Raw genomic sequence first — 25,813 nt, 5'->3', positions numbered from 1 at the left:
TGTGACATTTAAGTGAATAGGTGGCTGGGCTGAGGAAACAAACAAAGTTCTGTCTATTAGAATGTATCAATAAGCACATTGTGCTGTCTATATGGAAGTGTATATGTTTTTGTCATCAGTCCTGTCAAAACGCAAGGTATGAATCACATAGACCTTAATAAAAAATATATATATTTGAATCACAAATCAAGCTACCGAAATTCGAAATAATGGGTCATTATGTGGAACTTCGGTAGCTTGATTTGAACTAATAATTTGTGGAGAGAAAAAGATAAAAGTTTGTGGTAGTAACAAAGAATCAAAAATCTTACAAAAGTGCATAATCCTTAAATTATTTGATTATATGTTCAGTCAAGTAGCATCATTTTTCTCTAATGGTATATGAGAGATTGAGATATATTCTCTTTCTATTTTGCATAAATAGAACACTCACTTCTCAGTTCATTAATTGACGTATATGTGTGCGTATGCAAACGGCTTCTCTTAACTATGTCAGTATGCTGTAATTTAGACTCCTTCTATACAGGAAATTATTGTTGCTATGGAGATTTCACCATGGAGAAATTAAGACTTCAAAGACATTTTTTCAAACCAGAGGGCAGTGAGTCAAATTTCATACAGCGACTAATCAAGCTAATGAAGTTCCACAAAAGACTTCAAACGAAAAACTTGACCTTGTCTGCGGTGTTAGCACCGGCCTTGCAACTATAACAAACCAAAGTGGGTCAGTCATTGTTTCTACACATCCAAACATGTTTTTACATTTTAATGTATATTTTAAATCCTTTAAAAGAATTAAGATGATTAACAACACACACACACACACGTTTGTTTTTGTGACATATGGGGACATTCCATAGGCATAATGGTTTTTATACTGTACAATCCGTATTTTCTATACCCTTACACTGCCCTTACCCCTAAACCTACCCATCACAGGAAACATTCTGCATTTTTACTTTCTTAAAAAACTCATCCTGTATGATTTATAAGCATTTTGAAAAGTTGGGACATGGGTAATGTCCTCATATTTCACCCTCTCCTTGTAATACCTGCCATATCCATGTCATTATACACATTTGTGTCCTCATGTCACAAAAACATGCCCCCACACACACACACACACACACACACACACACACACACACACACACACACACACACACACACACACACACACACACACACACACACACACACACACACACACACACCAATCTCTCTGATCTTTACTAATTTCCATTTGTAATATAATAGGTATGTATTCTCCCTCAGCATTTAAAGGGTTGATGAATTGAGAAATCAATTTTCCCTTGAGCTTTTTATATATAAAAGGTCATGCAGTAATTTCAGATCTGAAAACTCCTTGTTAGTCAAAGCTTTTATTGACACCAGGCCGAGCAAACGATCGATCTCAGAATATGCCCTGTGAATATGTCACACTTTGATGTCATCGTGTGCTGAAACACCGCCTCCACAGAATAAGAACAATGCCTGGTTCTGAAGCCGCGCTTTATTTTTAATGAATATCCAACTCGCATGGGGAAGACATTGCACATTTGTTCCTTCATTTCAACACGGATTCGTTTGTAAACAAGACACTGGATTTGCAGACAGGATGAGGTTACATGAATGAATGAAGCAACACATTCATGTGAGTAAAACATTGTTTATATGTGATAGTATTGCATTGTTACATATAGTTTGACATCTATTGTGTGTAAGTGTCTAACAGAACAGACCCCGTTGTCAAAGGCTGAAGAATCCTTTATTTGTGGTGTTGTTGGGTTCATTGCGATTCGGAATCAGACTCTGGTATGAATGGACCAGGGCTCGCAAAGCCCAACATCCCGCGGCTATGCGTTTTCCAGACGGGCTACCAAAACGGCCTGACGATGATCTATCTTAAATAGTGAAATAACATTCCTTTCTTGATGTGCATTGTTCCCTCTCTTGACTTGATATTTGAAGGAAAAGTACAATCACAAAAGTTTTGATCATGCTGTCTGTAACGTGCATCCACCGATTGGGTGGGCCAAGTAATAAAAAGATAACATTCCAATCAATCTCGGGTGGATGAGAGATAAATCATTGTGCTTGTTTGATAAAGACCCTTAGAGAAAAAACACATTAACTTCACACGTTAAAAGCACACATGGTCACATGTGACCACAAGCACATGTGAAATATCACATGTTAAAAGCACATGCGAAATATGTGGATTACATGTGAGCACATGTACAGGTAAAATCATGTTTTTTATGTAAGAGGACGTTTTACAAGCCATGAGGCCAATACATTACGGTTGCCGTTTTGCCACACGCTTTCAAGACAATTCCTATATGTACTGACGAGGGAGCTGAAGTTTATTAAATATGCAAAGCTTATCCAATCCTAGCCGTGGGTGTTTACTAGTCTTCAGTGTGGCATGCACATGAAAACCAAGTTTTGCAGGAGAGAGGCTCAAAACCTGGGTAGAAAATAGCCTATTACTTATTCATTGAGGTTTTTAAAAGTAAAAAATGTCATGAGTGTCATAAATTGACCTCAGACAACAGTATAAGACAGCTTTAAGTAGGCTTGGATAACTCAGCCGCTTAAAAAAAACACTCTAAAATCAGCAATTCTGTCAGTACCCCTATCATCAAAGAAGATTGATTGACTATTAGCATACAGTTTTGAATTGGTGGTATGGTTTTGTTCTGGACAAAATCTCCCTACGCATCCATGCAGCCTAGCATGGATATGAGTTTTGTTGGGGTCGACTAGCATTCTCTTCTTCTTCGTTACTTTTTAGAGCGGTGAATTACCAGGGGTCTTGGTGCCTGTCTCATGTGACCATGGTGTAGCTCATCTTTAGCCTATGTTTAGCTTTTACTTCTAGCGATTAGGCTTCAAAATGCATAAAAGGTTTGAGCCAATAGCAAAATCCTATTGGGTTTTTGTAAAGGGAACCAGAGTGATGGCCTACACAAATACATAATCATTGCTCCACTGTTCAGACTAAATAGAGTTCTACAGTGCTGTCCCCTTTTTCAGCCGTGCTGGTTTCTGAAGTTTTTTTTTCATTACTTTTTTTCCAAATTAATATTAAAATAGTCTTAGTTAAAGAGTTATACGCCCTGAACCAAACCAATCAGCTACAAAGTGATTCACAACATTACAAACCATCAAAAGAGTTAAATAAATAGTCCAGATTTAACAGAAATGTAGCTCCCAGGCGTCTTTTCTCTGGCTGTGATCTCTACCGTCCAGCAGGGCAGATTAACTGAAAGACAGACACTAACAGAAAGAGGGAAAAACCACATAATGACTGCAATGGCAACCTTTTTCAGCTATTATCTGCACACTCTGTGTAACTCTTATGAGCCTTTATGCATTTAGTGCATCACTGAGAACCAGTTAGACCAGATGAGCGTCATGTACATTAACAAGTTCTATATTTATTTTTTTGCCTGCAGGTTATGGTGAGCTCCAGGCCGATTATATGTGATCCAGACCACTTCGCTTGTGCTCCTGTGGATGTGAGATGGCGAGAGTGCTGCTGACTCTTATGTGCTGAGATTCACTGGAGTGGAAAAGCATTACCAGCATATATCTGCTGGGCACAGAATGGACACTGCATTACAGTGGCCGCAAGTGCAAAGCAATGGCTCCCTCTCTCTGTCTGTCTTTATTGCTCACTCTTTTCGTCCATGTTTCTTTCTTTTTCTCATATAGATTCAGTCCAATGAGTCCGAGTCTTTCACTTTCAAAAAACACAAAAAACTCTTTCCCTTTTATGGATTTTTTTTTTTTTGCATTCCACGTTTGCAGAGGTTTCGCAGTAGGATTTAGAGGTCTGCAATGATTCAAAGGAATAGTTCACCTATGTAACCTATGTACAATAGAAATTGTACAGTGAAATGTATTGTGAGGTAGAATTCACACAAAATTGTCAATTTACATATACCTGATGTAGCTGCTTGATCAAAATCAATGCTTTCCCCTTTAATTGTTGTGATGTCATCAGCCAACTGAACGGGAGAGAGGTTTTATTTTGTTTCTGGTAATCTCGTTTAATCTTTGTTGTAATTATTTATTTTATATCTATATTTTCACCCCAATTTATGTGTATAATGTTTGTGTCATTTTACCCTTTTTGAGTTATATTTTTGTCTGGGACATGGTGATAAGAGTAAATCAGATTTATTTTATTGAGAATGTTGAGGGCAATTCATCTAAAGAGGCTGCTTACTCATTCTTTTATATCAGGTATTTTTCCTCTGTTGTTTTATTTGTTTGCTTAATGTCATTTTTCTTTACTAAATGTATGTTTATGCTCCTTTTTAGTATTTTATAACTAGTGTTATTGGCTGCGCATCACGCTTGGCATCGCGAGGCACCGGTTTTACACATACACACACACACACACACGGGCACACACGCGCACACACACACACGGGCACACACACAAACACAAACACAAACACAAACACAAACAAATGTTTTGGGATGTCTGCCTTTACATGCACATGAACTTTAACGACATCCCATTCTTAATCCTTAGGACTTATATGGAGTTGGCAGCTATAACAGCTTCAACTCTTCTGGGAAGACTTCCCACAAGGTTTAGGAGTGTGTTTATGGGAATTTTTGACCATTCTTCTAGAAGCACATTTTTGAGGTCAGGCACTGATGTTGGACGAGAAGGCCTGGATCGCAGTCTCCGCTCTAATTCATCCCAAAGGTGTTCTACTGTAAAAAATTATTTAGAAAAAAAGTTTCCTGGTTGCCTTAAAATTTTGATTTAATTGAAATTAAAATTTTGAGTTAATACAATGACAAATTTTTGAGATTCGACAACCTTTATTAAAATATTATTAAACGATTTTATAAGCATATTGGGTAATTGTGTGTGTTTTATTTCTGATGATGCAGTGAAAGATGCCAAATAGTGCTATTTTTATTGATTTATCAAAAATTTTATGTGGTTCAGATACAAAAATATTTTGAGTTTCTATTTATTAAACAAATTTCCTTCATTGTATTAACTCAAATTTTTAATTTCAATAAACCCAACATTTTAAGGCAACCAGGTTACTTACTTTTTTAAGTTAAACCAACAAAAACCAACCAACATTTTTTACAGTGTATCAGTTTGATGTCAGGACTCTGTGCAGGCCAGTCAAGTTCCTCCACACCATACTCACTCATCCATGTCTTTATGGACCTGACAGGTTGGAACAGGAAGAGGCCATTCTCAAACTGTTTCCACAAAGTTGGAAGCATGAAATTCTCCAAAATGTCTTGGTATGTTAAAGCATTAAGAGTTGCTTTGACGGGAACTAAGGGACCAAGCCCAACCCCTGTAAAACAAACCCACACCATAATCCCCCCACCACCAAACTTTACATTTGGTACAATGCAGTCAGGCAAATACTGTTCTCCTGGCAACCGCCAAACCCAGACTTATCCATCGGATTGCCAGACATAAAAGTGTGATTGGTCACTTTAGAGAACACATCTCCACTGCTCTAGAGTCTAGTGGTGGTGTGCTTTACGCCACTGCATCCCATGCTTTGCATTGCATTTGATGATTTAAGCCTTTTAAGCTGCTGGGCCATGGAGCTGCTGGGCCATGGAAACCCATTCCACTGTCCTCTACACACTATTCTTGAGCTAATCTGAAGGCCACACAAAGTTTGGAGGCCTGTAGCTATTGACATGCTGTTATTCACGAAAATGTTTTAAACAAACCATAAAAAAAATCTGGACCATGCGTCTTCACTACCTTCCACTGAAGAAAAGTGAAGCCGCCAACGTCCGAATATGGCGCTGACATCTTGCGCTGATTTGGGAACTGAGTCTGCGCAGTAGAGAGCAGGAAGTGGAGCCGCAATATCAAAACCCCGCCCACACTGTTGCGGATGCAGAGCAATTCATGTGAAATAAGCAGTTATGATAAATGTAGAAATTAAAACTAAAGCACCAAATTCCTCCCGAAAACCCTGTATGTCTGTTGGTCAATCGTGATATTACATCCCGTTGTTATAGCATCCAAAAACTAACTAAAACCAAATAGTTAGACAAAAACAAACACTTGAAATGACATCAGTGTGATAAAAAATGGCCAGAAACCTCTTCGGAAAAAATGTATTGAGGTGTAATTTGATTGTTTAGTTTGTCTCGCGTCCCCATTTTTTAAATTAGTATCTTTTTAATTAATTGACAGCACACACACGTCTGGTGCGCAAACTTTCTGGGGACTCGCCATATACGTAATGGTTTTTATACTGTACAAACCATATATTCTATCCCCCTGCACCCCTACCCCTAAACCTACCCATCACACAAAATGTCTGCGTTTTTACACTTTCTAAAGAACTCATTCTGTGTGATTTATAAGCTGTTGTACCCATGTAGACCTCAGTTTAGGTCCCCACCGTCCTCATGAATCTGTGTGAATTCAGGTTTGAGTCCCTACCAGGCTAGAAAAGCATGTACACACACACACACACACACACACATTTGTTTTTGTGACATATGGGGACATTCCATGGGCGTAAGGGTTTTTATACCGTAAAATTTTTTATACCTTACACTGCCCCTACCCCTAAACCTACCCATCGCAGGAAACATTCTGCATTTTAACTTTCTAAAAAAAAAACTCGTCCTGTATGATTTATAAGCATTTTGAAAACTGAGGACATGGCCAATGTCCTCATATTTCACCCTCTCCTTGTAATACCTGTGCCATACCCATATCATTATACACATTTTCTGTACAAAAAACATGCCCCCCCCCCCCCACACACACACACACACATGCACATGAACATAACATGTCGATTAAAGAATAGAATATTATAATATTTGTTTTTCATAAAGTACAAAAAACTAATTACTATCTTATTGAAAAGAAAAAAAAAGAAAATGAGAAATGTTGCCCTGGCAAATAACTGAAAAAGTGAGTTATAGCCAAAGAACTAAAACTAGGTCTATTAAAAACAGACATTTATAAAAATGACACAAGCACATCATACTTAAACCTCAACTAAAATTAAAAACGAATGTGGAAAATGAAGTGAAATCTATTTCAGAATATGAATAAATACTAGTAACACTAATCTGGTTATCACACTTCTTGGTTTCTCACGGTGTTCAGAATCAGTGCAGAGGTGGATCATTATTCTGACAGGTGGCTTCATCCTTTTGCATAATATGAATATCAATGGAGGGGAAGATAAGAGGCGAAACAAACAGTTTAACTCTGTTTTCCCAGCAATAGTTAACCCTTTCACTACGAAGCATTCACTAAATCGAATACAGCACAACAAATTCAACATATCAGGATTAACAAGCCAAAAATCCTCATTTCAAATATGACTGATCTGTAGAGACTGCTAGGACAGCAGCACAATCTCATCCAACAGCGCAGACTGTTTTTTTCTTCTATCTATCTATCTATCTATCTATCTATCTATCTATCTATCTATCTATCTATCTATCTATCTATCTATCTATCTATCTATCTATCTATCTATCTATCTATCTATCTATCTATCTATCTATCCATCCATCCATCCATCCATCCATCCATCCATCCATCCATCCATCCATCCATCCATCCATCCATCTCTCTCTCTCTCTCTCTCTCTCTCTCTCTCTCTCTCTCTCTCTCTCTCTCTCTCTCTGTGTGTGTGTGTGTGTGTGTGTGTGTGTGTGTGTGTGTGTGTGTGTGTGTGTGTGTGTGTGTGTGTGTGTGTGCATTTATTGATCTCCACAAGGCATCCTCCTGGTGTCGGATGTAAATGAGACCGTGGATATCCTTAAGAAGCATTACATTGATCAGTGTAAAGACGATGTGCTCGACTACGTTTAAAGAGTCCATTAAAACACCAGCCTCTGAAAAGCCATCACACCAGTAAGGTGATCTCACTTTTCCCTCCCATCGCCATGGTAACCTGCAGGGATGTGTCTGGGCTAGGAGGGGCTGTGAGAAGGTACCAGATATTCTTAATGTATCAATATGTTAATTTGTCTTGGAGACCTTATGACCAAAAGTTGACTATATATAAGAACTCCGTGAGCCTAATTATAAGTAGCCTAACTCATCTGGTTTTAAATAACCTGCAGCACAAAAAAGGGAGAGTCTGATTCAATGCTGCAGAAGAAAATGATCAAAAATATTCGGAAGGACACACACATGGAATTCATGACCATGCATCAAATGAATTATATGGAGAAGCATGTCATTGTCCCTGATTGAAGAAAGAGAGCAGCTATCATTTTCTTTGTTTACAAAAATAAATGTCCCTTAATAAAAATAAAAAAAAAGGTAAATTATAGCTACATGATGACTATTGCGATGCAGGTGATGCATCAGAGACGCAGGACAGAGCATCGCGCATTCAGCTGCTGTCACCTTGTTGCAGCCCCTCCGGACATTGAAATGAACGGGCAGACATACACATCGCTTTCGGGCTTGATCTGGTGTCTCTCACCTCTTGTCCAGGCAGATGATCCACTCTGAGGAGGCCACGGAGTGCGCAGAGGCGTGCACCGCTACCATCTTCGGCTCGACCGGTGTGAATAGTGCGTCGCGGACCGCAGATCTCGTCGACTCGGGCGCATCAGCAGCAGCATCAGGGCTCGCCCCCCTCCCCGCCTCTGTCGTCAACTGGATCACCGTGGCGTGGATTCATCGTCACCACGTCCACGCACACAACGATCGTTTACAACCGTGACTGTCACGACAAACAAGTCACGTTCCGAGCAGCGAGGCACTGTCGGTTGGAGATCTGTATTAGTGATGGTTAAAGGAACATTACGTGCAGCCTGCCACGGTTTGATAATAACGCTAGTGGGAGGCTGCCTAATATCACGTTACGTTTCTGATATGATTAAGGTTTTGTAGGTGACAGTGATGCTGATGCTGTAGGTAGGCTACTGTCACCATGGCAATGACGGACACAGTCAGCGAGACGGGACGGGAGAGGAAAAGGGGAGCGCTGTCAGGCGTCTTGTTCCCCTCCCCGGGGGGGACGCTGTCAGGAAAGAGACACAGGGAGTTGTGTGGTCACACTGTAAAAAGGGAAAACAGTTGCAGTTGTTTGCTATTTCCACCTGATCCTACCTTTAAAAACCTTTTGATTTGTGTAACCAAATGTAGCCTGGTTGATTCATTCATAATAAATAAGACTTTTAGGTTTATTTATAAGGTGACAGTAACATTGTAATCAATCAAATAAGTAATTGTATCTACATGTACGTACAATAGGGTTTGGTTTAGTTACTCGTAATAATGCATAATTTACTATAGTGTAACTAACGTGTAACTAAGTCACCTTAAAATAAAGTAAATTTTATTATCAAATATTATTTAATTAAATAAACAGCAATAATCACAATCAATTAATTATAAATAAATACATAATTCTTTATAATACAAATACTAATAACCATTTTGGTGTAACCTAATGTAGGCTGATTTAAATTAAATAATACTGAAGAATATTTCTGCAATATTGATATAATTAGTAAATTCATATAATTTATTATTTAAAAATAATTTTAAATCATATATTTACATACCCAGGGAAACGGCAACACTGTATTCTATTTAATAAGATTGTCTTTTTGTGGTGTAATCTAATGCAATCTGGTTTATCTATTGATATTAAATATTTAATAACATTTTTGCAACATTTGCGTTAATTTAATTAATGAACAATAAATATGAAATAAATTAGGACTGTCAAACGATTAATCACATTCAAAATAAAAGTTTGTGTTAACATAATGTGTGTGCACTGTGAATTATTATGTATATTTGAACACACACTCACACATACATAAATGTATATAAGAAATATTTGCATATATATATACTGTATATATATATTTATATTATTAAATTTAACTAAAATGTGAAGTATTATATACATGTATTATTAAGTATTATTATATTTGCATATACATAATTATACACACATTTATAATGTAAACAAACATTTATGTTGTATGTGATTAATCGTTTGACAGCACTATATTAAATGTAATTAATTATTGAAAATAATACAAATAAATATTTTACTCAATAATAATAATAACAACCACATTAAGTTCATGTAAGGTTACTAAACAAAACACATTTACAATGTAATTTTTAAACAGAACTTTGCGATAATAAAAGAATAATGACACTTTATTTCCTGCCGTTCAAATACAGGAGTAAAATATTCAAGTTCAGTGTTTAAATTATCTCAGCGACAGCTCGGGGAACTGGTACAAAATAACATTCTCAGCACTGAGTGCATCATACATGTTGTGGCACAAAAATATATTACATGTTTACAGTACAGTATAGTACATTTAGACATTAAAAGAACAAAGTGAAACAAAAAGCTTCACACCGATGCATCTCTATTGTGCTAAAGAAAAAGCAACCATGATCATGTATTATCTCAGTTGAAGCTCACATTCTGAAAGCTTCCTCCCTTAAAAATGTTGATTAAGTCTTGTGACTGCAGAGGTGACGAAGCAAAAAGCTCTGGCCACTCGCTCAACCTGAATGCAAAAATAGCTTAAAGATTTTCTACAGAACTCTGAGCGAACCCCTGACACCTTTGTATACATATAATAATAGCACTATATGACTTTCGCTTCAGTCTTGTCATTTTTTGGGACAGATGCTACATTCATACAGAATTGAAAGGTATCTCACAGGTTTGATATCAAATTACTGACAATGCCCAATAAGTGCCTTTTATATTATGTCCAGATCTATTAAACATTTCTATTTAAAAGATACATTTATATGAAGTAACAATATTTTCCATATTTTAATATTCATATATTTGACACTTTCCATGAATATGGCACACTATGGTGTCCCAATACTTAAAAAACAAACTTATATATTCTCAATTTTTACATAAATTCCCATGGTTATTTTAAGATAACTAATATTTTCTTTATTTTTTTGTGGAATATAAGTTATATCCTCAAATACATACCAATATTTAATCTCAAACTTAATTTGCAACCCTGTTACCAAAGTCTGTTTTAAAACCAAACAACCCCAATGTACCATATTCATGGAAAGAGTCAATCATCATTCTTTAAGTCATTGTGTCAATGAACAGAAGATCTTTCATCTTGCAATCTTTATGCACATTTGTTAAAGTCACACCCTCAAATAAACATTTTCCTGCTACTGAGTGTTCAGGCAACGTCCTGCTTTTAAGACACAGGCGCGGAAGAGTTTATGTTGGCTATTGTCCTGTAGACGAAGTAAAAGTGCTGGTGGTTCGGTCGACTGTGTAACTCTGCCTTTATCCACTGTGGGTGTGTGTCAGCGGCCAATTGCTGGCTGCTGTCTTCTGTGAAAAGAAAGAGGCCGTAGTTTTCTGGATCAGACACGCGGAATTTAAGTGCACAAAGGCGGCACACCTCTTCCGTTGTGGCGTAGGGCCGCACCTGAAGGGTTTTAGCCGTGCAGCCGCTATCTGCCTTCTGCAGAGCCACACGCATGTAATTCTTCACAAGAAAACAAATAGACATTATAGTGAGTTTATAACCACTCAGAAAACTTTATGGAATGAAAATCCATATCCATAAAATGGAGTCAGAAACGAATGCAAAAGCTGACTGTGAAATGCTGCTGTGTTTTACCTGGAAGTCGTCCACTGAGGGCAGGTTTCTCTGCAGTGTGCGACGCTGGTGCCACTGGTGGAGTGTGTCGCGTGCCGTAGAACTGAGAATCCGTGCGGCCTGCTCTTCCTGGAAGTTCCTAATCAGTGACATTGCTCCGTATGCACTGGTGAGGTAATAACCTCCTGTACAGGATCAAGACAAAAGGAGAATCCTACTATTCTTATACATTTTAAAAACCCAGTGAACCTTCCCAAAACTCAGTTGTTTAATACAATAAAGTTCTGCTAAAAATCTAAGAAGTTTGGGGTTGGTAAGATTTTTTTTGGTAAGAAATGTTTTTGAAATAAGCTCACCAAGGCTATATTTATTTGATTAAATATACAGTAAAAACTGTAATATTGTGAAGCAAACTGACCACTCACACCATCGGTCATCTAACAATGCCACCTATTAAAGGGATAGTTCACCCAAAAATGAAAATTTGATGTTTATCTGCTTTATCTGTTTATCCGGCAGAGCGTGTATATTGACCTTGTTGGAAGTGAAGCACGTTCCAGGCTGTTGGATATAGCATTGTATTTGAGGTAAAAAATGCTATAAATACGGCTCGATTTCTCACACAAACTGATCGTTTTATGTCTTAAGATATCAATTTGTCATCATGAGCCACAGTGCTCTTTGTGCATGTTGTCTAAGCATGTTTTTTTTTTCTCTTATAGAATTGTTACCCATTCACATGCATTATATGACCTACACACAGCAACATTCATTTGTGTTCTACTGAAGAAACAAACACACCTACATGTTGGAGGCACTGGGGGTAAGCAGATAAACATCACATTTAGATTTTTGGGTGAACTATCCCTTTAAGGTCTGGGTAGATCAGATGGTAAGCAAACAATTCTCATAATCAACGTGTTGAATGCAGGCGAAATGGGCCGGAATAAAGATCTGAACTTTGAATCTGAATTTTATGGCAAGGCGACTGGTCAGAGTATTTCTGGAACAGTGGGGCTTGTTGGTTGCTCCCGGCCAGCAGTGGTGAGAATATACCAACAGTGGTCTGAGGAAGGAAATACCACAAATTGGTGACAGGGTGTTTGGCACCTAAGGCTCATCGATGCACAAGTGCAATGAAGGCTATCCTGTCTGGCCCGAGCCAGCAGAAGGTCAAATGTGGCACAAGTCACAACATTTTTAACAATGGTTATGGGAGGAATGTGTCACAACACTCAGCGCGTCGCACTCTGCTGTGTATATAGATGGCTATAAAAAAATAAATAAATAAAAAATAAAATAAAATAAAAAATGGTGTACTGTGCTAATTTATTGAGATTTCTTACAGCTCTTACAGGTTGTTGGCCTTGTTTGTTTCGTTGCTTCTATTGCTCTACCCTTTTTTGTAAGTCGCTTTGGATAAAAGCGTCTGCTAAATGATTAAATGTAAATGTAAAGTGTAAATGTATATGGGGCTGCGTCCACCGCCGGAAGTGCCTAAAAAGGCACGCAAGCATCGGAACTGGACCTTGGAGCAGTGGAGAAGTTTGCCTGGTCCAATGAGTCCTGTTTTCTTTTACATTGTGTAGACGGCCATGTGCGTGCACGCTGTTTACTCGAGGAAGTAATAGCCACCAGGATGCACTGTGGGACGATGGCAAGCCAGTGGTGGGAGTGTGATGCTCTGGGCAATGTTCTACTCGGTAACCCTGGGTCCGGTCATTCATGTGGACATCAGTTTGACACTTGTCACCTACCTAAACATTGTTGCAGACCATGAGAGGTGTTTTTTATGCTGGAAGTGGCCTCTTTTAACAGATAATGCACACATTATTCAGGAATGGTTTGAGGAACATAATGAAGAGTGTTGCCCTGGCCTCTTAATTCCCCAGGACCAACAAGTTTTGGCAGCATGCGGAGGATTAACAGCATTATCGGTCATAATATTTTGGCTCATTATTGTGTTGTTACAATTTAAATATTTATTTAATTTTGAACTATTTAAACAATTTAAATATTGTTTAATATTGTTTTCTATTTTCATTCAAAATGTAAATAACTAGGATTTTCATAATCCTTCAGAAATCCTTCTAATATGCTGATTTGCTGCTCAAGAAACATTTCTTATAATTGAAGAAGTATTCATTTCTTTCAAAAACAAAATGTTATTGAACCCAAACACTTGAACGCTAGTGTATAGTTCACAAAGGTGAACTACCACTATAATGAGGCTGGATTATAATAACTGTCCCATTAGATCTCAGGGTTTGTGACCTGGCTGTACATACAATACAATAAATCTTTTTCACGAAGGGTTGCCGCTCTGAGCTCGGTGAGAACAGGAGACACACACCCTTGGAGGAAATTACTCAGTTGAGAATAGCTCTTAGGATGTTCGTCACACATGGAAAATGCTTTGCTGTTCTGAAACTCCTCCTACTGTTTGTTCCACAAAATACAAAAACTCTATAACTATCAACACAATTATTAAAGGATTAGTTCACCCAACAAGGAAAATTCTATCATCATTTACTCACCCACGTCGTTTCAAATCAACAAGACTTTAGTTCATCTTTAGAACACAAATTAAGAGATCTCGTGATCCATTGATATTATGAACAGATTTCATTTGGGCTTTTATTCACATAAACATTGATCAGCCAACAATGTTTTCACCACTGCAAGCACGTTTGAAAAAGACTTATGGGTTTGAAACGACATGAGGGTGAGTAAATGGTGACAGAATTTTCATTATTGGATGAACTTACTCTTTAAATTCATTAATATTACAAAGGGTTGAATCAAAATGAGATTCACATTAAATGTTGGACAGGATAAACAAATAATGTTTCGTTTCTGAAGCTCTTCAATTGTTTCCTTTGATAAAGAAAATAATCTAATAATCATTACATTAAATAAATTATTAGACCAATATAAATGTTAACGCACCTTCTCCATGCAGTAATGGGGGATCTATGAGCTCCATCATATACAGGATCTCAGTGTCCAGCTGAGGCATGTCACACTGGACCAACACATATGTCAACATGGGCAGGAAATCATCCGCTCCAAACATCCTCACTGGTGCAGACAGAGGAAACATTTATCAGTGACCTTTACACAAGCCATTCCAGACAGTAACTTCAACAGTTCAACTTGATTAAGTTGCAAATTCTTTCACCTTTCAATTACTAATCTCATATGCTGCATCCCAATTCTCAAACTATCCATCCTAGAATCAATGTCCTTAAATCATTATTGGGAGTATCCCAAAGATGCCTGGATGTTCTGACTGTTTCTGGTTAGAATTTGAAATGCATATCCATACACACTCTAATGGCTAATATTGCCCATATCCCAATATTGGTTTGATGAGAATTAGATAAGAACTACAAACATAAATAAAAAGTGCAAAAAAACTACAAACATGGCGAATGTGCAAGTCTGAAGTTTAGAGAGGTTGGATGAAGGGGTTTGAGTGATTAATAATCAGTATCTAACCTGATGAAAAAACAACGTTATTCACATTATATTGCATTTTCAACAACATTGTCAACTTTTCAAAAGATACGCTTGGTGATTCATTTTTAAACGCATCACTCAAACAGATGAGGAGAGTTTCCGCATGAAAGACCCACGACTGGCAGATCAACATGTGCCTACATTTATCTCTAAAATGGGAGAACATTAAATTGAATACGGAGGATGTTAACTGTGACAGATGATTGACAGGGCAGTTTAAACGGTGACGGGATGCATATAACTAAGCGACAGAACAGGACATATAAAGTCGTATGTCCTCTGCATATTCTGTATGTACTTTTTATTTAATTTTAATTTTAAGTCATAGTAAAATTAGGTGAACTGGGACGCAGCAGTACACACCTAAAACATAAACACACATAAAGCCTTTAAATAAACCCTTGAGACATAACTCATGTGTGTAACTTTATAACTTTATGTGTGTTTAAAACATAAACACACATAAAGCCTTTAAATAAACCCTTGAGACATAACTCCACCCGTACACACCTTCATGATCTTGCATAATACTGTAGATGAGTTTGCAGACTTTCAGCAGCACCACAATCTTCCTTTCCGGTGAGTACATGCGGCACATGGCTCTGAGTTTTCTGCGGATGCGGTGGATGGCCTGAGCGTCTGGTGACCGGGTTCCATTCGCTCCCAACTCGTGAGGCGGTTTGGCCTTGGCCAGGGCCAGATTCTCCTGTAGCCTCTGCCACACTCCACCGGCCACCTGGAACTCATGCAGCACTGACTGCAAGCAGCCATACAGAGGTTTCAGCACACACTTGTGCATGGCCTTCTCCAACACCGGATCTGAGAAAGAGATGGAGTTTCAGTTGACGTTTTAACAGATAAGAGTTTCAGAGAAACTTTTGCATCTTCATAGTGCAAAAAATCAAAAAAGTCAAGACCTTTTAACCTTGCTACATGACATTTTGAGAGAAATAGTTCAGCCCCACATTAAATTTCACAATATATTTAACATTGTGTCGCTCCATATGAGTAGAACACCAAATTATTTTTTTCTGAAGCGGGGTTACCTTTGTTAACTAAAGCCAAAGTTAAAACTAAATCTAAAAACATTTGTATTAGTTAAATAAATGTGAATGGAAATAAAAGAAAGTTTTAAAAAAGTAACTCATTTCAGTCTCTTGTTCCTTTTAGTTTAACTTCAAGTACTAAAATAACTAAAACTGAAAAGAAATATATAGACATATTTAAGAAAGAACAAAAGCAAATAAAAATGACAACAAACTACAGAATTAACATATTAAATAATAACAATAGTAAGACTGTTCTTAAAAAATCTTCTAAAGAACATTTTTTTAATATACAGAAATTAAAAAAAAGAACAAAAGTGTATAAAAATTACAACAAACTACAACTTTTACTAAAACTAACAATAAAACAAAAACAGATAATATATTAATGTTTTTATATTTATTTATATATATATATATATATATATATATATATATATATATATATATATATATATATATATATATATATATATATATATATATATATATATAATATAATTTAAATAAAATTATTAAATAATAACAATAAAAAATAAAACAGTACTAAAATAACACTGTTTCAGAAAAAATATTCTAAAGTACATCAATTTCAGACTATTCCTGAAAGACAGCGTATGGCTTTGAAAGACTTGGAATATAGCACATACGGAGTATGGCCTACCTTTGTGATACTTTTTAAAAGGTACAGATGTTTTATATTCCCTGAGAAGGGCAGTCACACAGGTTTGGATCGACATAAAGGTGAGTTTTTTTAATGGGTCAACTATTCCTTTATACAATTTACAGTGTGAATCGCATTTGTGATGCATTTTCGTTTAATAGCAAAAGCACTTTACATTGAGTACCATCTTACATTAGAGATTGTGAGACAATTGTGTGCCAGAAACCCAATGATAGAACAGTTACCATTGGATGATGAGAGATGTTAGCTTTGAGTAGATCTATGGAATTCTGACTGAAACATCTTTTAATATTTTTTTTTCCAAAGTGAGGGATAGTACAAATATCCAAATGGTATTCTGTTTTCCACTAGTAAAAACTGACACACGCATTCACGCATGCGCGTGCGCACACACACACACACACACACACACACACACACACACACACACACACACACACACACACACACACACACACACACACACACACACACACACACACACACACACACACACACACACACACACACACACACACACACACACAGTGTCTGCTGAGTTCATGGAAAAGCTGACACAAACGTTACAAGATATATTAGGCCAAAGCTCACTGTATTCAAGTCTTGCTGAAGGCTCTTCAAGACACAAAGGGCCAGTCAAATAAGGTCAAAAGCAGGCCTCACATCAGTTGTCTCTAGTTATAAAACAAGCAATTGCAAACTATGACAATACCATTACTGTAATAACCTTTATAATTGTGCACAAGAGGTCTAAATATTAGAATTACCTGTAGCTTCACTACATAATAAATGGCTGTATACATAGCCGTAACCACTATAGGACAAGTCCCACTGAATCTTAGAAATGGCCAAATTTTACTTTGCAAATAGTTTATTTCATAATAGAACTGGAACTTGTACTGTTCTTATTGCTTTTTTCTTTATTTTCCTTATATCCCTATAATCCCACCCTCCCCAACATTCCAACATTAAGAGTATGAAAAATATAATACAGTAGTTATAAATTTAAATATATCTATTTTTCTGTCTGTAGCAAGTTTGTTCTGAATATTTAATTCTACTTAAATAAATTTAAATACTGATTGATTCATATAATCACTCAGTAACATGGTATTACTGTCTGATTCCATCAATATATTCTGGTATGGCCACCATACTATTTTGTAACCTCAGACAAATATATGAAAAGATTTGTTTTAGACTTGGAATGATCTTCAAGGTGGTATGGCCACATGAAACATGAAAACTTATTTGTTTTGTTTTTTATTATGCCTTTACAAGCTATTTTTAACCATGATATCGCCACATTGTTTCAAAGCTTTTAACATTACAGTTTAACATAATATGACATTTGGAAAACATGAATCATTAATGAGTTAAACAATACATTAGCTTATCTTTAAGGTATAAACAGCCAGACACAATTTTACAGTTACTTTACTTATAAAGAAGTGTAGAATTTATTCCTGGGAATATATATTTTTTACTTGCCTTTGGTTTAATATGCAAGAGTTACTTTTTGGTATGTAAAAAAAAAAGACATGGTGCTTGTACTTCACTGCTAAGTTGGTCTAGTTTTGAAATGTTTCAGCGAACCCATATTTTAAAGTCACAGAATCATAACGTTTGACGATAGAACATCTCCCCGTCCAAGCCGAGTTCCAGTGCTTCATGCAGATTTAAAAAAGTGCTACACAAGTCTCACTGATTAAATCCTGAATCGAACTGAATCTTTTTTAGACACTGCCTGCCCAAAGGGCTCAATGGAAATTACCTATCACAACCATAATATGAACTATATCCTCCGCTAACAGACTATTCCCATTCCCATCACACTACCAACAACAACCTGCATTTCCACTAAAAAAAGAAAGCATAACAAAAGCAGCGTTGCACTGATAAGGGTAGACACACATTCAAAACAAAACATGTTTCTGATATCAGGTATATACTGTATAACGATAGCATAATCGTAATCCAAAACACAGTACCTCTTTTTGGACAATATATTCAAATAATTCAAAGAAATCAGACCTTGAATTAAAGAAGTTTGCAAACGACAGACTAGAAAATAAAAAAAGCAAGCTGAGGATAGATATCTAAAAGACAAGGCAGCAACACTTGCCACAAAAAAAACTGTTTCCAAATAATAGTAAAATATAGCAGATTAAACTCACAGATAAACTACACATGAGCCAGGGGTGTTCAATCCTGATCCTGGACTCGGAGGACCACCTTTCAGCAAAGTTTAACTCTAAAGCCTAATCAAACATTCCCATACCAACTAAGGATTAACTTCCAGGCAGGTGTGGTGGAGCTAAACTCTGAAGCTCCAGAAGCATGACTGAACACCCCTGAAGTAAACTATTTATAGGTTGAAAGTTGCTTTTAATTTTTTTAATCTTTGTTTAAATGGGTAAACATGGCCATAATATACTTAAACTATAATATCCTTACCAATCTGGTCCTCGGGTATGTAAGACTCTATGGGAGGGTTAATCTCCGAGCTCTGTGTGAGATAAGCCTTCATCTGGGTCATGAACTGCCGAAGCGTCTGCAGAAGATCCTGGCTGGATGAGTGGCAGTTTTTGTTCTCCTGCACAAAGCTCAAATAGTCCTGCACCAGGCAACCAAAGTAAGAACATTTGTCTTGGGACAACTCAATGATCCGGAGCAAGATGCGTTTTTCAGGCGTAGCCAGAACATTGAGGACACCTCGGATCTTACGAAATTGTCCTCTTAGTGCTCGTGGGATAACAAGCGATCTCGGACGAGCCCCAGCTAGTTCGACCGCCAGGAGTCTTTTTGTCTTGCGGGAAGAATGAAGGCGAAGATGCAGGTCCCTTTCAAGTCCCACACCATAGTCTTCCTCCTCTTCATCATACTCATCACTGCTGTCATCTGTGGAGAGGCCTTGGCCCACACTCTGGGACAGGAGCAAAGGTAGAGGATGTGGAGGAAAATCCAGAGAGTCAGATGAGGAAGTGGACAAACCACTTGAGCTTCGCCCTTTCTCTTCTGGTCCGGTCCATTGCTGCAGAATGGTGCTGTCGGTCGGGTTGAGAGTTGTATGTTTCCGACTGGCTTGAGACAGGGCCCTAGAGATGGTATCGTCATCTAACGCAATGGTGCAGCGGTAGCTGTCAATGTCTGGCGGCTGTGGAGGTCGTGGTGGAGGTTGAGGTGCAGGTTTCTTAGAACTCGGGCGTTTGGATCCTATGGGTCTCTGACTCATTCTGGTAATGCCAGCAGTCAAAGGCATAGTCCTCGGACCTGGGGGTAAAGTAGGAGTATGAACCAAAATGCGAGGCGGAGGCGGCCTTGGTGGAGGAGGAACGCAAGATTTTCCGTTTTCTGCTGTTGTGTTTTTTGTAATCACGGTTGCTGCATTTCCAGTGAGATCTTGCTTTGTATTGAGGAAGACAGGGTTGATAAAAGACAAAGCACTGTTGAAGCAACTTTTTTCACCTTCGGGGGCATTAGGGCAGGTGTCAGTCAGAGGTAGTAGGACATTTAGATTCCCATTCGGGGTACATGTTTGATCTTCTTTTAGTAGGATGTCAGAGAAGTTGCTGTGCAGAGAGATTGACGGTCTGTCCTGAACCAGGGAACTCTTTGGGACTTGTTGTCTGTCGACAGAAGATTCCCAGAAACCTGGAATAAAAAAGAGAGAATCTGATTAATGGTTAACAACACATATGCACATTCCTTGGACAAACAACTACAAAAGCAGTTAACACACCCACTCCAGCCTCCTACCATAGACCACCACGAGTTGTCAGCACACATGCGAATTTGAGTGCGTGTGGCTATATCTAGTTACAGCCAGGCTGAAGCGTCCGTTCACTTCTCTCGTCCTCAGGCCCACTGAAGTGGAGAAATTTAGCAAGCTCAGTTGTGCATTTCAGAAAGCTGATTCACAAACGCCATACAAACACACCCAACACAAAGCCGGCCAAAAACTCAGTGAGTCATTTTTAAGCAAACACACAGTATGGGGAGGTATACTTAACAGAGCACACCAAACCCCTCCTCTTTCTCCTCCCCATGCTTTCTCTCTCTCTCCCCGCCCATTTCAGTATAGTTTCTCATGTTGATTTGATTTGCTGGGCCAGTTTCTATTAGGACAAGATAGTTTTGATAGTCATCAATTTTCATCAAAAGAGACCTTTCCTTTACTTAAATTACTTAACTAAACTTACAATTGTTCTGTGGCAACTTTGGTTTACATTTGTGTTGAAGATGGGTGCCAAGACATTGTTATTTTGTTATGAAGGCATTCTAAGTGTTTTAGGCAAATATTTTTAGCGTCTCAACAATTAGAAGCTATCACTCATAAGCCTCAAAGGAAGTCACATGACTGTTTTCTTTTTTTTAGGTGATTATGACTGTCTGCTAAGTCTCTCTCTCTCTCTCTCTCTCTCTCTCTCTCTCTCTCTCTCTCTCTCTCTCTCTCTCCCCCCCCCCCCCCACACACACACACACACTATTTCCCTTAGTAACCTCTATGCTCTGATTAGCTCACATAGTCTCACACACACTATCAGGAATGTCAGCTAGACTAATAATAACATGGAACTGAACAGTAGGCCAGCATGTTCGCAGCTGTGGTGGACTGAGAAATTAACAAACACAGTTACAAACATGGGAGAGCTGCTGTCTCCTCTATGAATATTGAATGTTTCTTTATTATCTGACAAACTGTTTGACACTATTATTGGTCTGAACCTTGTAAGAACAAAGTAAAATATTACATTTCTAGTTATTACTTGCAACAAGCAACATTGTTGAGTGTATTATAAAACACCCCTTGCTTTCCAGGTGTGTCATGTCATGTATTTGTTATTTGTTTTGAATGGAGCACCAGTGGCAGGTTTGACTCATTTAGTGCCCTAGGGAGAGACACGAGCAAAGAAACATTTAAGTGCCGTTAGTATAGTGCCCTTATTTTTATTTAGTGTGTAAGGGTCACCGGGGTCTAATCTTGTAAGTAATATGTAATTAAAAAAAAAAACTAAATAAAGCAAAATTGCAGCTGAACTTGACAGTCTGTAATAATCATGCGTTTACTGGTAGTAAATTGTAGCTTTGAATCCCTTTGGCTTCAAAATCAGAGAATCATTTTCCCCTCTCACCTATTTTGAGTAACTTTAATATATATATATATATATATATATATATATATATATATATAGACACACACACACACACACACACACACACACACACACACACACACACACACACACACACACACACACACACACACACACACACACACACACACACACACACACACACACACACACACACACACACACACACACACACACACACACGTGATATCGTAATTTTAAGTGGGTCAGACTAGATAGGTCAGTACCTGCCCCTTGCTGGACCACCTCATGCAGTTCTGTCAGGGTCTCAGCCGAGTGTATTGCCTCAGGAAGCTTCAGGGTAGACGGTAGAATGTCTCTAATATGAAATGAGAGCCAGACAGACAAATTGTGCATAAAAGAGGGTAGAAAAATGCACACAAAATGATTGACTTTTTTCCTACATTAATGGTGACAGGTCAAATTATTAATCTAGATTACATTTAGCTAATTTAATAATTCAGCTCTTAATGGGCAGTAAAAATAGGTATTGATCATACAGAATTACTGTATCCAACAGAGAGAATTACCTTATCCTGTTGTTAATAAGGTGATGTATATCACTGGGTTTTATGAGCAGTGGATTTTTTACAGCACAATCATTCATTGTTTCTTTACTCATAAATTTTGCATACACTCTTTTATGCTCTTATCATGTATCAGCATTGCAGTCAATGTAAAGACGACAAGATAGCAATGAACATTTCATCCATTCCAAATGTATGAAAACAAATTGTTCATAGTGGATTGTTTTTATGTGCTACAAAGAAAATGTGAGTCGAGTTGCATGGCAAAGTACAATGCTTAGGGGTTAGGGATTTGTTCTGTATTAGCATACAAGTGATGACTGCCTTCACGCTCTAATACTTGTCCAGTTTAATATTATCAGTCATTGAAAGTGTTACCTGCTAATACAGTAAAAGGCCACAAGATGAAAGAGGTCAGCAAAACTAATTCCTGAGCCCTCCAGAGAAAATGCTAGGAAAAAAAAAAATAAACAACAATTATATGTCAAATCTTCAAGCATTTCCACCATTCAATCCCTCAAACACAGCACGGGAGTGTACCTCTAGATTCTTCATTTGTTGGGAGTTTTCAAAAAAGTTGTTGGACATTTCTGAACTGACTGAACAAGGCAGGTAAAATGTTCATAAGCCCCCGGCGCCTTTCAGACCACATTCATTTCCAAGGATATTCACAGCAAGATTGTGCCCAGGCCAAAAACACTAGGGTGTGTCTGATATTTCACATTTCTTGGAACTGCACTGCTGTAAATGCCTGAAGTACTGCCAGACTACCATTGTGACATTTAGCTGCAAATATGGTGTCTCTGTTTCAAACCAAGCCAGTTGCAAACAGCCGCTCAGGGTATTACAACTGGTTAACTACCTATAAAACAAGAGGGAAAAATGTACTATGCTTTCACAAAACAGAGATTTATAAAGCGATATACAAAAGTGCACGTGTGTGCAATCAATGGCGAGCAATCTTTGACCTCTCGACTGTGCGCACGTGAAGGCAACGGGCCCCACAATATCAACAAACCATAAAAAAGATAGATACCCAATAAAAGACCATAAAATAAATGACGAAATCTCCACAAATCTTTCACAGCCAAACACACTGAACCGAAGGTGACACAGCACTCAGAAGTAAATATAAATAGATGTGAGTGTCAACGAAAGTTAGGGCTTAGCATGATATAAGAGACCTGACATACTGTACTGGCTCTCCTTTACAGGGATGTGAATCACAGAGGAGTCTGAGGTACCATCCATGTGGAATGACAAGACCTTCTTTTGCAGGACAGATGACCTCCAGACCAAAAACACCTAGGCAGGAAGAAAAGGAGGAGGATTTGGAGGTTCTAATGCTGTGGTTTTGAATATGGGAGTTATAGAAATGGGAGTACTGATGTATTACATGTGCTAATTTAAAGTAGATTATTTGAATGTATCAATAATAATGTGTTAATTTAAATACATTTAAGTCATCCTGAGGCCCACTATTGGGTCCCGGCCTCTTGGTTAAGTTTCTAGTCCATATAACAAGCTATAATTATGGTGTGAACCTTTGTATGAATCTTTTGTCATTTATGGAGCTGTATAAATCTTTTTTTGTGTACAGAAAACAACCGCATGGACACCCTTTGTCTTTCACAAAAGTCGAATATATTTGGGGCAGCATGGTGAGTAAATGATGACTATTTCTTATAGATATTTCTTATTAAAAATCTGTCCAGTGTCTTTATGTTTACCCTCTCTAATATGTTTTACCCCAGCTGGTTGCTGCAGTAGGATGCCAGTGGCCTCTTGCTGGTCGATGGAAAGCAGAAGCCAGATGGGGTGTGTGTGTATCAGTTTGTCCAACACACTCATGCTTGTAGCATTCTTATCAAATGCAGAATACTGTAGACAGACCGAGCTCATCTCTCCCTCTATCCTACAGGGAACAAAACAGGGGATGAGTGTAGTGGTTTGTCTTTGTTTTGATAGATATTTTTATGTCCTTTAATGGAAGAAAAGACTGACTAGAGACTGGCGCCCTCTACTGGACAAAGTCAAACATATAGAGTTTCTTGTAAATGTAATGACATAATGCATCTATTAAAAGTACAGGTAATACAGGTACTGTTATGTAGTTAAATTACACTCTTATTTATCTTTTTGTACAATGATGTTCTTAATGCATTGCCATGTGTAAGGTAAGCATACTCACTCGATGAACATAGAAGTGTCTGGATCTCTGACTAGATCTCTGTCCTTTTCCTGAGGATCATGAACCATTTGCTCCAGCGAATTTAGTGACAATGCAAACGCATCGACAAGCTGCACATGGATAAAAAATAAATAAAGTAAATATAAGAATCTAAGACAGAGAGAAACTGACAGGAAATATGCAGCTGGAAATACTGTAATTTTTTTTTTTAAATAAACAAGCTAAAAAAGGCTTTTTTTGTGACCAAAACGAGAGAAACAGTTTCAGCCTTCTCGGACATCCATCCACGAGCAGGAAGCAAGTTAGTCACTTTCCTGTGTTCTTAATCTACTCTCCCCGACAGGAAATGGGCTTTACCATGGCAACACAACCCAACCCTCACATGCACCATTAAGAAGTCCTGCATTTTCAATTACTCTGTGCAAATACTTATGTGATCGTGTAGATATGTAAATACACTACAAACTAAACTAAAAACGATGATTAGCCAAAAGATATTGAGGTTTATTTTTCATGTATACTTACTTTTCTCGGAGATCTATGACAACCAAATGAGAAGCCAAATATTTGAAAAGGGTAAACAGTATCATTAGGAGTTTTACTGTTTGCTAAGGTATTCTGAGTGGTTTATAATATGTAAAAACTTTGCGGTCGGTATTTTTGCTGCAAGATGGCTGGTATTTTTTATACTGGTCTCTGGGGCCTCCTGCAACTTTTTTGAAAAGTAATAGCAAAGTAATAACATCTCTTCTCAACAAGTTGCATTATTTGAGGTAACGCAAACATCTATTGACTAAATGAAGCAAGAGTAGTTTGATACAAGTCCCAAACATTTTCTACATTACATAAATGTATGTAACTATGTAGTTTGTAGATAAACAACATAAAAAGCAATGCCTGACAGGCTGTCAGTGGCATTCTAACCAAAACTACTCTCAAAGTAAAGCAATGTTTCCAATATGCCAAAATGGGGACTGCATGTAAATCATTTGAATCACTGTGCAAACTTCCAGGGCAAAATGCTCACCTGCAATTTTGGATTAAATTGT

At 37.7% G+C, this 25,813-nt stretch overlaps 2 protein-coding genes across 5 annotated transcripts in view; both read right to left on the bottom strand.

The window, feature by feature from the left end:
* Positions 1-9,111, bottom strand: part of rapgef4b (Rap guanine nucleotide exchange factor 4b) — a 73,689-nt gene extending 64,578 nt beyond the window's left edge. The window contains exon 1 of one of the 2 annotated variants that reach the window (XM_067458971.1): positions 8,487-9,111. In XM_067458971.1, the coding sequence (XP_067315072.1) occupies positions 8,487-8,554 (68 nt within the window). In that variant the 5' untranslated portion in view covers positions 8,555-9,111. The remainder of the gene's footprint in view (positions 1-8,486) is intronic. The other variant, XM_067458970.1, reaches the window with a different exon arrangement.
* A 1,060-nt stretch (positions 9,112-10,171) lies between these two features.
* rin2b (Ras and Rab interactor 2b) overlaps positions 10,172-25,813 on the bottom strand; it is a 22,845-nt gene continuing 7,203 nt past the window's right edge. Inside the window, exons 4-13 of one of the 3 annotated variants that reach the window (XM_067458957.1) lie at positions 24,765-24,874; positions 24,323-24,488; positions 23,758-23,878; positions 22,952-23,024; positions 22,274-22,365; positions 19,348-20,544; positions 15,670-15,978; positions 14,587-14,718; positions 11,659-11,822; positions 10,172-11,366 (exon numbers count right to left, since the gene is read on the bottom strand). In XM_067458957.1, the coding sequence (XP_067315058.1) occupies positions 11,319-11,366; positions 11,659-11,822; positions 14,587-14,718; positions 15,670-15,978; positions 19,348-20,544; positions 22,274-22,365; positions 22,952-23,024; positions 23,758-23,878; positions 24,323-24,488; positions 24,765-24,874 (2,412 nt within the window). In that variant the 3' untranslated portion in view covers positions 10,172-11,318. Of the gene's footprint in view, positions 11,524-11,658; positions 11,823-14,586; positions 14,719-15,669; positions 15,979-19,347; positions 20,545-22,273; positions 22,366-22,951; positions 23,025-23,757; positions 23,879-24,322; positions 24,489-24,764; positions 24,875-25,813 lie in introns of all 3 variants that reach the window. The other 2 variants (XM_067458955.1, XM_067458956.1) reach the window with 2 other exon arrangements.

Source organism: Pseudorasbora parva, chromosome 12, assembly GCF_024679245.1.
Source record: "Pseudorasbora parva isolate DD20220531a chromosome 12, ASM2467924v1, whole genome shotgun sequence".
NCBI classification, from domain to species: Eukaryota; Metazoa; Chordata; class Actinopteri; order Cypriniformes; family Gobionidae; genus Pseudorasbora; species Pseudorasbora parva.
The sequence above is the reverse complement of the archived record's forward strand: the minus strand, read 5'-3'. Positions and strand labels throughout refer to the sequence as shown.